This window comes from Sylvia atricapilla, chromosome 14 (genome assembly GCF_009819655.1).
Source record: "Sylvia atricapilla isolate bSylAtr1 chromosome 14, bSylAtr1.pri, whole genome shotgun sequence".
Classification (NCBI taxonomy): domain Eukaryota; kingdom Metazoa; phylum Chordata; class Aves; order Passeriformes; family Sylviidae; genus Sylvia; species Sylvia atricapilla.
Window position 1 is genome coordinate 18942226 of NC_089153.1, and position 14100 is coordinate 18956325.

General features: G+C 45.4%; 1 protein-coding gene across 1 annotated transcript; it reads right to left on the reverse strand.

Annotated features, from left to right (window-relative positions):
* Positions 1–221: 221 nt before the first annotated feature.
* GFRA3 (GDNF family receptor alpha 3) lies at positions 222–5786 on the reverse strand. The gene is made up of 7 exons (XM_066329468.1): positions 5715–5786; positions 4941–5033; positions 4167–4512; positions 3984–4093; positions 2672–2806; positions 1533–1663; positions 222–1230 (listed from the first exon to the last, which is right to left on the reverse strand). Exons 1-7 carry the CDS (start codon positions 5773–5775, stop codon positions 1096–1098), a joined length of 1011 nt encoding a protein of 336 aa, XP_066185565.1. The 5' UTR covers positions 5776–5786; the 3' UTR covers positions 222–1095.
* Between the last annotated feature and the right edge of the window lie 8314 nt (positions 5787–14100).

Genomic DNA, 14100 nt, shown 5'->3' on the forward strand with positions numbered 1-14100 from the left:
ATATCAGTACAGAGTGGGGGAGTGAAAGGATTGAGAACAGCCCTGCAGGAAAGGACCTGGATACATGGCTAGATGGAAAACTAGACAAGAGTCAGTAAAATGCACTTGGCAGCCCAGAAAGCCATCCTGCAGCCTGGGCCACATAAAAAGAAGCATGGCCAGCAGGCTGAGAGACAATTCTTCCCCTCTACCCCACCCCACCTCCCCACATAGCATTCAACTCTGGGGTGCCCACTACATGACAGACATGGACCTGTTCAAGCAGGTTCCGATGAGGCCATGAAAATTATGAGAGGGCTGGAACTCCTCTACTATGAAGCAAGGCTGAGACAGTTGATGTGGTTTGGCCTGGAGAAGAGAAGGCTCTGTGGAGACCTTGTTGTGGCTTTTCAATACATCAGGGGGATGATAAGCACAGAGAGAGACTTTTTACCAGGGCCTCTAGGGACGGGATATGGAACAATGGTTCCATACCCTGAAAGAGGGTATGTTTAGATTGAATATTATGAAAAAATTATTCCCTGTGAGGGTGGTGAGGCACTGGTACAGATTGTCCAGAGAAGCTGTGCTTGCCCCATCCCTTCCAGTGTTCACGGTCAGGTTGAACGGGGCTTGCAGCAATCTGGTCTAGTGGAAGGTGGTCCCTGCCCATGGCATGGGGGTTGGACTAGATGATCTTTTATGGTCTTTACAAAACCAAACCATTCAATGATTGTATGCCTGAGGATGAGCTCCAGATGGTGGGGTGGTCAGAGACACTGACAGGTCATCCCTACAGCCAGAAACCAAACCCTGCACAAGTTCTGAAAGAAATCAGACCTTTGATTGAACCTATTAAGCTGGAACATTAGCCTGTTACTCAAAATGTGTACAAAGCAAAAACAATGGTGAGAACTGTACCTGCAGAGCTGCAACCTGACAGGGGGAAAGCAGGGTGCAAGTATGTGGGAGGTTTCCAGTGATTGCCATTCTGGGTCAAGGCCATTCCTCTTGACTGAAAGCCTTCTGTTTCCCAAAGGTAAATCTGTCATGGGACGTGCCTGGGTATGGAGTAATATTAATAATATGGGAAGGAAACATTCCATTTATGCCACATTAATGTGGGCTCAGCATCAGGGGCAGGAACAGAGCCAGAGAAGGCCAGGAAGTAGCAGCTCCAGAATATACAGAGGAGGCCATAGGCATACTGCTCTGTTTGGAGCTGTCTCGCTGTGTCTTCCCTTCAGCCACCTAGGAAATAAAAAGGAGGCATGAATCCCAGTTAGACACATTTATACTCAAACTTCTGGCTGCAGAACCTCTAGTTCTGAGCACTAATGTGAGACTATTGAAACTCCTGTGGCCAGGCATACAGCCTCCTGCTTCTGCTTGTCTGTGGAAGGAGTAACTTAAGGTAGTCCAGTGTTGCGCATGCACATGGCATCCCTTGGTTTGATGTCCAAAGTCACATATTTCCAGATCCAAGGTTTTTCAACTGCTGTCTCTAGGCTACTTGACATGCTGCTTTGTGAAGGCAACAAAGCATTGCATACCTGTGACATTGCTGAAGAGAGTGATGTGCTGGCACTGTCTCCTTGGAAGCTTAGGGAAGATGAATAAAGTAAGTCTTCCTGTCTTTCTAGAGCTGTCTGCTTCAGATGCATTTGAGACCAAATGGTATTTTCTGCAAACAGAAGTAAAGTAAGATTAAAGAATGAAGAGTAAAGAGAAAAAAAAAGTAAAGATTCTTACTGTGCTTTTCTTGTGCACACCTTGGAGTCTAGTAAACAGAAGTCTAGAGAAGTTATTTTAGGAAAGGCACTCACAGGCTGTGTGGCCTTGATTTAGAAAATACGTATTCTCTGTTTTGTGAATGGCCTTTCAGCTTGTGGGTTTACTTGTGAGATTGAGCAGACTGTAAAAACAGTTTGAACTGTACTTGAAGACTTCTGGGTCCCTCTGTGACTTTCCCAACTCTGTATTTTGTAAGGAGCAGGTTTGTAGTATCTTGGATGAGATGATTAAATTGTAGATATGTCTATAGTGCTGGGTGTAAGGCTTTTATATACTGCAGGAGGTAGGTTTAAATATTAATCACTTATGTAATTATTCTGTTTTCTTTTATATCCTTTTAAAGCTTTTACAAACATAAAATATTAAATCTCATTGAGGTATGTTGCTAAAATGCTAAGGAGATAAAAGAAATGCAGACTTAGGGTTACAGAGTTGCATGTAACAGGAGTTCTGCAACTGCTAGCTGAATCTAGTAACAGGCTGTCAGGAGCTGCTTATCTTGACTGAGTAAATGAGGGCCGGGGGCGAGTACAGAAACAGAGGATGAGGAGGGGAATCCTGACCCCAATAATCCTGGTGCACAGATGTGGTTACTCAGCAGCCTATGGATACAGCGTGTCTGACCTCTCCTTGGTGATGTTTTTGCAGTGCCCTTCATTTGAATGATGTTTGCAAATACCTTCAAGGGTGTTTGAGATTAACAAAAATGTTGCCAAAAGATACAGAAGCAGTTCTTAGAGCAGATCCAGGCTGGTACCATAGGTTGCAGAGGAGATCACGGAGACATTGCAGAAGAAGATGGAACTATACACAAGAGCAGTGCAACATAGGATCTTGAAAACACAGGATTTAAATTCTCTCTGCTGGGCTGTTTCTCTGTGATGAGGCTGATGCTTACCAAGGCATTTGTTGCTCTCAAACATGCCGAGTATCTGGTCACACTTCTCCTTCTGATTGCCGCTGTTCTCACATGTACACCACAAGGAGACCTCGACACTGGAGTTACTGACATAGTTTGGTGTCATGGGTGTGCCTGTCCCAAACCCCCCGAAGAAAGAAGTATTATAAATCATGTCATACTAAAGGAAATGCTGCCCTGGAGGGCACTCCTTCCACTGTGATAAGCATGTTACCCAGGCAAGGTCAGGAGTGCCAGCTAGGTGGCCCAGGCATGATGAACCTACCTGAAGTCTGCTGAGCTGTAAGAGAAAGTGTTGAGATTGCTACGCCTGACTCAGGCACTCTGTGAGACGTATTGAGAACTGAAGCTGGTGCAGGAATTACATTGTGATGTGTACACAACAGAAGCAATGGTGAGAACCGTACCCACAGAGCTCAGTGCAAACTGATGGAAAGAAATTTAGTGGTGCAAACATTAAATTGTGAAGGATTTTATTTTAGGATGTGAAGGATTTGCATGGACTCAGCTGTGGTACTGATATATGGCAGCAAAAGGTACTCTTGCTTCTTGTGTAGCTGCCAAAACTGTGTAGCCAGGTGCCTTTTGACTGACAAACATATACTGCACACCTGTAGTGTGCCACTCAGGCAGTGTTCATTTAGCACAAAACCAGCAAAGCCATCTGGAAAAATGGAAGGTATAGTCTAGATTTACAACTTCTGAGGTACTGCTGCTCTTTACATACTCTTTTGAGCCACTCTGAAAACGTTTTAGTAGGTTTAGTAGGTTGGTAGATAGTAAATAACTAAAATCAAAGACAACCTTCCTTTTAACAGCTGGCAGTCCTATATTCTGGCTGGCCTTGAGAACATAGCCCTAACAATTCTAATAAGCCATCAGGAGTCTAAAAGTCAGGCAGTGATGGAGCACCATGTTTAATCACTGCTGTGATGGGATGTAACTCCAGCATTAGGAATGACAATGACTTAGTTCACACAAGTCCACAGAGCACTGTTGATGAGGCACTTAGAGTGCTTTGCACCAGCTGATGATGCAAAGAGGCGCCCAGAAATCTCAGGCAGGGATGGGTAAAAGTACAGCAAAAAATGCCATTGAAGAGCTCTCTTTTGACTGCATTTTCGTCCAAGGCAAGGGAGAGCACTAGCATCAATTAGTAAGGCATGTTCACTGGTATGTTGAGTGCTACCTCCTACAGGAGACTAGGATGGTCTTTCACAGCATCAAAGAGTGCCTGCAAGATTGTAGCCTGAAAGCTTCCACCCTGTATGTTCCTGTGGATATCACTTACCAATCATCCCCATGTAAGCCTGCAGGCATGCAGCATGGTTGTGCAGAGAGCAGCCATCTGGAGACATGTCTACAGGTTGACAATTTTGTTGGAAGTCAGCCAGCCGGGACCTGTAGGAAGGAAAATAAGACCATCACTGTCGATGTCTTTCCCTTGGATAACATCCTCTGCTGCCTGACCTACTTGCAGATATGGTCTTCTAAGCAGGAGTCCAGAAGCCAGAGGCAATTTGGTTTGGTGTTATACTGGAAGGAACAATCAGGAACAATAGTTTTACGGCGTCTTTCTCCACAAAATTCATCTTGACATGGACAGAACAGGATACTTTTGGTGAAATCCTCAGGAACTTTCTCAAAGAAATTCCTTAGCCCTCTGTGGCACTTGCGCCGGTCACACACATCCTCACTTCGTGCTCCTTTGGTGCAGATGGAGGCATAGTCTGTGCGCAGACGAAAACACTTCTTGCTCAGATTACAGACGTGTGTTGCTCTCAGACATGGATTTGTTGCATCTCCTGCTAATTGTGAGCCTATAAAGCCAAAAGAAGTACAAAAAGGAAACATGAAGCAAGTCTCCAAAAGAGATCCTGTATGGAAGCAGGAGTACTCCTTTCTTGATGGTCAGATTCAAAAAATCAAAAAGAACAAAGCAAACTAGTCCTTCTATGTGCCTGCAGTATGACAAGGTAATTACACTACTTACAAAAGAGTACTTCTTTATTGGTTCATAGTAGGGTGCTTGTTTCAGAAAATGGATCATTGTGGATTATTACTAGTTTCATGGGCCTGGATCTCCGGCTATATTTACTCTTGGTAGGAGTGACAAATTTAGGCAAGTAGCCAAGCAGACATTCCTCTGATTAAAGGGACCATTACCCTAAATTGTTCTTAATAATCTTCAACTCATGAAAAGATAAGAGAGGGCAGAATTATATAATGTAAACATTACAATTCTTACCTGATACCAGAGCTGCCAGTTTATTATAATCTGTCTTCCAGTGTTCTTCATTTGCTGGATTCTCATAGGGAGAGGTCTCCAAATTGAAGTAACCTAGGCAAGATACAAGATATTTAATGCAGTGGGAGATGGGAGAAATACTTTGTGACCAGCTTTATTTATTTATTTATTTGCTTGTTTATTCTTAAAAGGATATTTTTTTTCTTTATGCCTGGTTCTTTCCTCAGGCTGGAGTTCAGAAATGCTGTCTCACCCAAATGCCAAGAATGGTTCTTCTGGAAATGCGAAGCTATGACTGTGTAAAACCCTCATTTTGTCCAGTTGGAATTTAGTCTGTGTTGTCATTTGGATTTTTCAGCTTCACTAAGTGTGAGGAGCTGAGCAGCACAGGCAGGCTGTAGTGGGAGGTCAAATACACGCATCCCACAAAAGAAAGCAACAGAGCACATGGCAATATGTGTCATAATCTCATGCATTTGCAGTGACGGACAGACAGGACCATTTTGAGGTATTTTTCACAGCACTAAATTTAACTATCTCAAGTGTAGATGTTTTTGTCTCTTAGGGTTACTGGTGTATTTGAAGGGCTGGTCCCATTCCAGGTAAGTTTTCACTGCTTATCAAACAGAGCAGTAATGAATTCTCTTTACTAGGAGATATGATTCCAGAGCACTTACCTACAGTGCTGGGAAGTGGACTTTCACAGTTGTTTTCAGCTAGGGGGTGGGGGTATGCCTTACTAGTAACTTGTAAATTTATATTATTTCATCTCACCATCTGTCATGCTGTAGTGAACAGTCCAGAAAATGCGCAAGCAGTGCTCCTGTCTCTTCATGCGCCGGTGACACTTGCAATGCAGCAAAGAGCTGTTCCCAAGGTCAAGCTCTGCATTCAGGCATCTGACCCTGCTATCATGATCCAGTGAAAGGAGGTGAGTCTTGGCCAGGGCACAGTTTTCCAGTGTCCTGTATGTGGCATTGCAGGTGGAGTCAGAGAGGCACAGCTGCTCTGCCATGACACAGTCACTGCTGGGCAGAGCCATGAGGTCTCCTGATCAAGTAGAGAAAAGACTGTTAGGAGCCCAGTCCAGATGAATGCCACACAAGTACTTTGTCATTATTTCATTATTTTGCAGGGATCCTCTCTTCAACAAGGACTCTTTGCAAGAAACAGAACATGTTGGGATCTTTTATGGGGAGTAGTTAAGGAACAAGAGCTGGCTCTGTTTAGGGGAACAAACAAACAAAACGACAACAACAACAACAACAACAACAGAAAACCAGAACAAAAGATTAAATAAAAGCCTCCAAAATAATTTTGTTCAACTTGACCAGGATCAAGGATTGATCTGTATTATAGGGACTAGTAAATCCCTGCGAAACCTTGGGGTTGCTGAGGCCTGCTTTGAAGAAGCTCTTCTATCTGGGCACTGAAAACCACAGTGCAGTAAGTACATAGTAATACCACACTGTGTACTGTGAGTCAGTGCTGCTGCAATTACTAAAGTATATGCTGGTCATTAAGAGATGTACTGAGAGAACCATTTATAGGGTATAAAAACAACTACTTTAATGAGGCTGAAGACTGAAGAATGTGTATTCTTTGCATAATAAAATTAATCCTTAACAAAGGAAGCTTCATACGGAAGGGCTGATATGCAGTCAATTAAAGTACATAGAACCCAGTCCTTAAAATCCCTGCCAAAAATGCAGATGAAGGCTTGGCCCTTAAGAACCTCATGAGGTTCAAAAGTCCAAGTGCAGGTGCTGCACCTGGGTCAGGGCAATCCCAGACCCAAGTCCAGACTGGGAGATGAACCAATTGAGAGCAGCCCTCCAGAGAAGGACTTGGGAGTTCTCAGGAGTGACATGGTCATATGCACTTGCAGCCCAAAAAGCAACTATGTCCTGAGCTGCATCAAAACCAGCATGGCCAGCACACCAAGGGAGTATGTTCTGCTCTCATGAGACCCCCACCTGCAGTGCTGCATCCAGCTCTGCGGCCCTCAAGGACATCAATCTGTTAGGGTGGGTCCAGAGGAGCCCAAAGATGCGCTGAGGGCTGGAGCACCTCCTGCTTTGAGACAGGTTGAGAGAGCTGGTGTTATTCAGCCTAGAGAAAGCTCCAGGGAGACTTCTACTGGACCCCTTTCCAGTACTTAAAGGGGACTTACAAAAAAGGAAGGATAGCAACTTTTTATGCAGGCAGATAAGGATAGGACAAGGGAGTACAATTTTAAAATAAAAAGGCAAGATTTAGATTAGATGTTAATAAGGAGTTCTTTTATCAAAGGTTGGTAAGGGTCTGGCACAGGTTGCCCGGAGCACCTGTGGCTGCCCCATCCCTGGAAGTGTCCAAGGCCAGCTTGGCTGGGACTTGGGGCAACCTGGTCTAGTGGAAGGTGTCCCTGCCCATGGCAGGGGGGTAGATCAAGATGATCTTTAAGATCCATTCCTGCCCAAGTCTTTCTATAATTTTATGATTATGTCATGGGTAGGTGAATTCAGTCTGTAATCTTTCTTCATTTCTGCAGCACATGAATCTATGTTTACAGTACAAGTACAATGAAGTCTTGAAATAAGACAGTTTCCTAATTTATATATCGGCTGGTATGTTTCTTCCCTTCAGATCAATATTCTTTGGCTGGCTTTTGGAAATGACTGTGCTGAGCCTTACATCTACCTTTGGGTGTTCTTTGAGTACATCATCTTACCTATCATTCTCTTGTTCAGCAGATGCAGTAAGTACTATTTCAGTCTGCCATCACTATAAATTAGGGGGAAATCTTGGTACAACTCATATTGCCCAGTGTACCATCTTCCCCATGTAATTTGTTCTCTCACTTACTTCATTTTTGCTAGCTTCATCAGTTTATTTGCTGTAAGCAGTAGAATGCAGAATTCCATAGCAGCCTGCTTCTCAAAGTTTCTACTTTTCCTAAGGGCTAGTAATACTGTCTACTCTGTCTCACTTGTACAGATTTCTTTTTTCTTCTAGCAGCTTGCTGTACTTTGTAGTTCACCTGGCTCTTACATAGAGACTTGATGATGTTTGAAACTCCCTGAAAAATCTCTCATCAGGAATGCTTTGTATCCAGCACAGTGGGTTCAGGTGAAGCTGCTCTAAACCTCAACTTTAAAACAGCCCTCCTCTATAGACATCATTCACTAGCTGTGCATTACTGTAAGTTCTAAAGGTTGGTATTTCATTTCTTTAAAATCTTGTCTTAATAATCCAGACAGTAACAATGTGAAAGAATGAGAAAGCTAATTCTTTCCTAGATCTGTGGTCTAGGTTGCATAACATGTTAAAGATGTGTGTGTATGGGAATCCCATCTGCAGTTAAAAAAAAAAAAAAAAAAAAAAAAAAGTAATAACCAAGTAATACATTATGATTATTTATACCTTAGAAAAAATGGATAGGTAATACAATACACCTTTATTTTCTCTTTTCAATGTTCTGTCATATAGCTATGTCTATCTTGTTGCCCCTGGTGCACCACGCTATTTAAAGAGACAACAGTTACAGAAGGGATGCCCTTCCTTTATTAAACACAGTTAGCAAAGAAGCATTGGCATTTGGACATGGCAAATTTTGGGAAATCTTTTGCAGTCGTGTGGCTGCCAGTTGCCACTGTGGTCTACGTGCAGCAGCCCGTCTTTTAGCAGTCAAAAAGCTGCAGCTTTTTCTGAGTGCAAAGCCCCCCTAGAAAGAAACTATGAATGCTTCAGAGCAGTTTCGAATTTCCTTACTCCTAGTCGCAGCAGTCGTGAAGACTGAACAAGAGATGAACTGGGAAAAGGAATAATTTCAATCTTCAGCTCTTGTGATTTGGGAGTAGTAGGAGGCAGAGTAGAACAATCAGCTGCGTCTCTGCAGGAGTTCCTTGGATTTGTTTTAGCAAACTGAGCCTAGTCTCGGAAAACTATGGGCCTTAAGCATTCCAGAGGGCGAATGCATGGGGGGTAGGTATCAAAAACTGCTCTGAGCGAAGCCAGCGAAAGCGCGGCGCAGCCGAGACCTCCAGCTCCGGCGGATGAATCCCCGCGTTCTGCTCGTCCGGCCGCATTCAGGGATCGGCTCCCGGCATCTCCTCTCGCCTCCTCACGCCTGACCTCCAGAGCAGACAGTCCCCTCCCCAGAGCGTCCCTCCAGTTTGGCCACACTCACACCGGAGGTTCCCCGCTCGGGCCAAAGCAGCAGCCACCTTTCCCGGTTTGAATCGCGAATTCCTACCCGCCGACTGCGCCCGGGGCAGCTGGAGCCGGTGGCCGGGAGAGCCGGGCTCCGCGCCCGCCCGGCATCGGGGGAGCAGCCGTCAACCCCAGCGACCGCGACCCCGGCGCCGGCCCTGCAAGCCGCGGCCGCCCCGCGGCGGGAGCGGGGTGCGGGCGATGCCGCTGCCTGCCCGCCGTCGTGCCACCCTGCCCAGGGGCCGTGCCACCCTGCCCAGCCCGCCCCGCGCCCCGGGCGCTGTTACCGGCTCGGGAGAGAAGCAGCCCCAGGAGCAGCGCCGGCCCCATGCTGGCGGTCGGTGCCTCCGAGCGCCGGGGCTGCGCCTCGCATGCTGCGAGCGGCCCCGCCTCGGTGCTGCCGAGCCCGGCCCGCCCCGTCGAGGTGCGGGCTGCGAGCGCCGCCCCCGGCCCGACCCATCGTGGCTCCGGGAGCCGGCCGTCGGGGCCGCGGCGGGCGGAGAGGCCGGGCCGCCGTCGGGCTGCTGCGAGACGGGGCGGGTGGCGGGGCTCATCCAGCGGCCGCTGTCTCGAGGACGACCGGGGAGTCGCCGGGACCGGGGCCAGGCAGTGCGGGGACGCTTCAATAGGGGCGTTTTGGAAAGGGCTGCGCAAGGCGTTTGTCTATTGATTCATAGCGCACCTCGATACCGAGAGCAGAGCTGTGACTGCGCACCCTCGGGGGCGTACTTGGGTAAAGGACTGTAAATCTCCGACTTCGGAGTCTCCTTCACTCTGAGGGAGTGCTCTTGGAGGATACAGAGACTGACTGGCTTTTGAGTAGCTTCCCCAAGTAACTCTTGGGTCTGTGGAAGGGCTGACTGAGCTTGTGGCTTCTTCCTTTTGGCTTTGTTGTGAAGGCTGCTATTTCACTTTCTCACCTGTTGCTGGCTCTACCTTGATTGAGCTGCTTTTCTGCACCCACACGAAAGATGGCACTTCCGAGAGCCCACATGGCATTTAGGCAGCTGTGCTTCTTTTGAACAGATGCTTCGTTTTAATTTGCATCCTAAGATCAAATTAAGCAGTGTGAAAAAGTTACAGTCCAACAAATGCATGTCAAACATTCGCAAATGAAAATGAGGCAAAAGTTTTCTAAGTCAGTTGTTTGCATAAGTAGAGAGACCTACCCCATCTGCCCGAAAACCCCAACAGAAAGGGTAATAACTGTGCAAATACAGTATTCACAATTAAGTATTCACAATCGAATTCAGTGGTGCCTTACTCTTCTAGAGTTTTTAAGAAAAAATTGTCCTCCTCCTTACTGCAGAGAACTGCTGTGAGAGAATTCTTCTGCATGGAAATTACTGTATATCACTGCATTAAAGCAAGTAGCAGTTCCAGTGATATGCTAGACATTTCATCTCTACATCCATGACTACCACAGCCAGTTAAGAGTGGGTTTGACTGTTGTTTTGATCTTTTTCAGCCTTCTGACGTTTGCATTTTTGTAATGGAGTTTTTCACGGATTGTAACATAAACAGTGATTGTTTTTGCATTCTTCTCTGGAAGAGGGACAATTGATGAACTTCTAGTTTGACCAGTGGGGTTAGAGAGGTGGCAACCTCGTTTGTCCAATCCCCGGTCATTGTCCAGAATCTATATCTATCGAGTTTGAAAAGAAACTGCTCTCTTTTTGCTCTGACAACCTGGCTGCATAAGTGTCGTTCTTTTCGTGTCCATCTAGCAAAAGGAAGTATTTTGTTTGCTGTAGGTGCTGAGTTACTTAGCCATACCTTATTTTGTATACTATTAATCTTAAGAAGATTATGGCACGCTGGTGGCTTCTGCTGCTTCTTTTCAGGATTTGAGCACTACAACCCTTCTTGAGTCAAAACCAGAGCAAGCTACTGGGAAGTGCAAAAGATGCTGAGTCTTGGTCATTTGTCAGGAGTATTATCAGAGAACTACTGGGGGAGGTAGCACAGAGGAGGGCTGAGCAAACACTCCTCTGCCTGGGCTAATATTTGCAGCACCACACTGCTCTTTACAGGGCTAGAAACAGACAGCAGACATTCACAGCTAATAGCAACACCTGTACACTATAGAAATATCAACGTAATGCAAACCACCCAGCAGAAGTTGATGTCTATATTTATGGAAAACCAAATAGAAACCTCCATTTCTTAGCATGATTGCTAGTGCCCTAAACAGCTCTGGCTGCTCATTGCCAAAGAAGGTTCAGCAGTTTGACGTCCATAGGAGCTACCCATAGTTTTGTGTTTCAGTTCCTGGGATACTTGGCCACTTCTGGCTCAGACAATTTTAATCTTTTGTTCCTATGAGTAAAGAATTCAAAGCTGCTCTTGTATTTTAGCCTCAGTGTGGTTCACAGCAGGAAGGTCAGAGACTTTTAGGTATTTGTCTGGTTAAGTACAGTCATGCACCTCGCTAGGTAGACTATATCTTTGGTGAGAATAATTGTAAGTCGTTTGACAGGAAAAGGGAACTAAGATATTTATGCTTAAAAAAATTCAGGGTGAGCAATGGACATGCTGAACAATATAGCTTCAGTCCAGAAGGACTCTGAGAAATGAAAGAACTGTGCCAACAGGTGCCTTATGACATTTAGGAAGGAGAGTTGTGTTCTGAAATGCACAGTTGACTCCATGCATCTTTCCTGGCTGAGGACTGAGTGGATAAAAAGCAGTCCTGCTGGAAGGACCTGGAAGTTGCCGTGGATACCAGTAAGACGTGATTGAATAAAACAACCCACACACCACACTGTATTAGGAAGAACATTGCCAAAGACTGAAAGAAGTTATTCATGTCTGCTTTAGCAGTGATGTGGCCATACCTGGACTACTGTGTGCAGTTTCCTGCCCCCGAACTTCAGGAGGGATGTGGAGGAACTAGAAAGGGTCCAGTCGAGGGCTACCAAGATGGTAGCATGTGACCTACAAATTGATCATCAGAACCCAGGCTTGTTTGTTTGGCAAAGAGGAATTTCAGAGACAATCTACTACCACCCTACAGCTGCTTGAAGGTGAGCTGCAAAGGTGATAAACCCAAATGATAGGTGATACAAGAAATTATGATGGCCATAAATTCCATCTTGGGTTGTTCAGGCTGGGTGCTATGAAAAACTTTCTCACTAAGAACTTGGTGCAGTATGTGCAGTTGGTGCAGTGCTAGAACAGGTTACCTATAGATGTATCACAGTCAGTACTGACTAGCACAAAGATGTTGGATCAGAGACTCTCTAAGTCCCTTTTCACCAGCTAGTTAAGGCAATGGTTAGTGTGCTTGGATGACAGAAGCAATTTAATGCATGAGCAGCTCAGAAGAAAAATTATTTGTAAAAGGAAAGCAAAAAAAACCTTTTCAAGGGAAGAAAGGAGGAGTACCTTAGAACAGCACTACTCTGCTACCTTAAGTCTAATTTTTTCAGAGGCAAGAATGTAGACAAAGTACATTGTTTTAATAGTGTATTACACTATATTTTGTTTTAAAGACATTTAAGTGATGCACTGTGAGCCCATTTTTCTGATCCAGGTATATCCATGATGGATATTGTCTCTCCTTGTCTCAAGTGAAGCTTAATGAGCTTGCAGGACAGTGGATCTGGCAGTGGCAAGACAGACCCAGGCCTTGAGGGTTGTTGCTGTTCATTGTAGTCAGAAAAATAATGGAACTTCATGGTTTTGGAGGAGTATTTCCTTGTTTAGCTCTCCCACTAAAACTGCCCTGCTTGCTCCCCTGCTTTCCTTCAGTTGGAAGAACAAAGGGCAAAGATCCCAGGTGGAGATAAGAAACAGGAATGAGATAAGGAACCATAACAGCAACAATATTAATAACAAAAGGTATAAGAACAAAGAAATTATTTGCATGAAAAGTGCAACAGTACAGACTGGCTCTTTGCAGCCGTGCTTTCCGCCACCAGAAGGACCCTCTTCTCCTCAGACATGAGAGTTCCTTTCTCTGCCTCCATGTGAGGTGGTATCAAATAATATTAGGGTATTGGCCATGTCCCCTCCCACTGATCTGTGCCAAAACCAGGACAGGAACCAAACCAAAGATTTTACTTTCCTGTAGGCTGGGAAGGTACTTAAACAGGTATTAAAGAAATCAAGTTAAAGAACATGGAATAGATTATTTCCCCATTATTTCCACATTAGGCCCCAAAGATCAGTGGTCCCACTCTGCTGACACCTTCACTGCCTTTCAGTGCTGTGGAACAAAGAATCAGAGCCTGTAGGTTCCTATTATAATCACTGCTGTAAATTTTCTCCTCTTTGCTTGTAAATGAGATGGGCATGTGGCAGGGCAGCAGCACAGGGGCTGTTTACTTTACATTTTATCAGCAGCATTATGTGCTTTAGAGACTTGTACCAGGAAAGACTGAGGTACAAGCTGCTCCTACTGAGTCAACAGTATGCCCTGGTAGTCAGGAGGGTCAACCATATCCTGGGGTGCATCAAGCAAAACATTGCCAGCAAGTCAAGGGAGGTGATTGCCCTGCTTTACTCTGCACTGGTACAGCCTCACCTTGAGTACTGTGTGCAGTTTTGGGCAGCACAATACTAAGAAGACATTAAGCTACTAGAGACCATCCAGAGGAGGCCACAAGGATGGAGGAAGGACTGTAAGGGAAGCTTAAGAGGTATGGCTCAGGTCACTTGGTTCATTCAGCCTGGAGGAGATTGAGGGGAGGCTTCATTGCAGTCTTCAACATTCTCACAAGGAGAAGCAGAGGGGCAGGTACCAATCACTTCACTCTCATGACCAGTTACAGGACTCAAGAAAAAGGCATGTAGCTGAGCTGGGGAGGTTTAGGTTGGGTATCAGGGAAAGGTTTTTCACCCAAAGAGTGGTTGAGCACTGGAACAGGTTCCCCAAGACAGTGGTCACAGCGCCAAGCACCTGTCTGAGTTCAAGAAGTGTTTGGACATTGCTTTCAGGCACATCATGGGATCCTTGGCATGT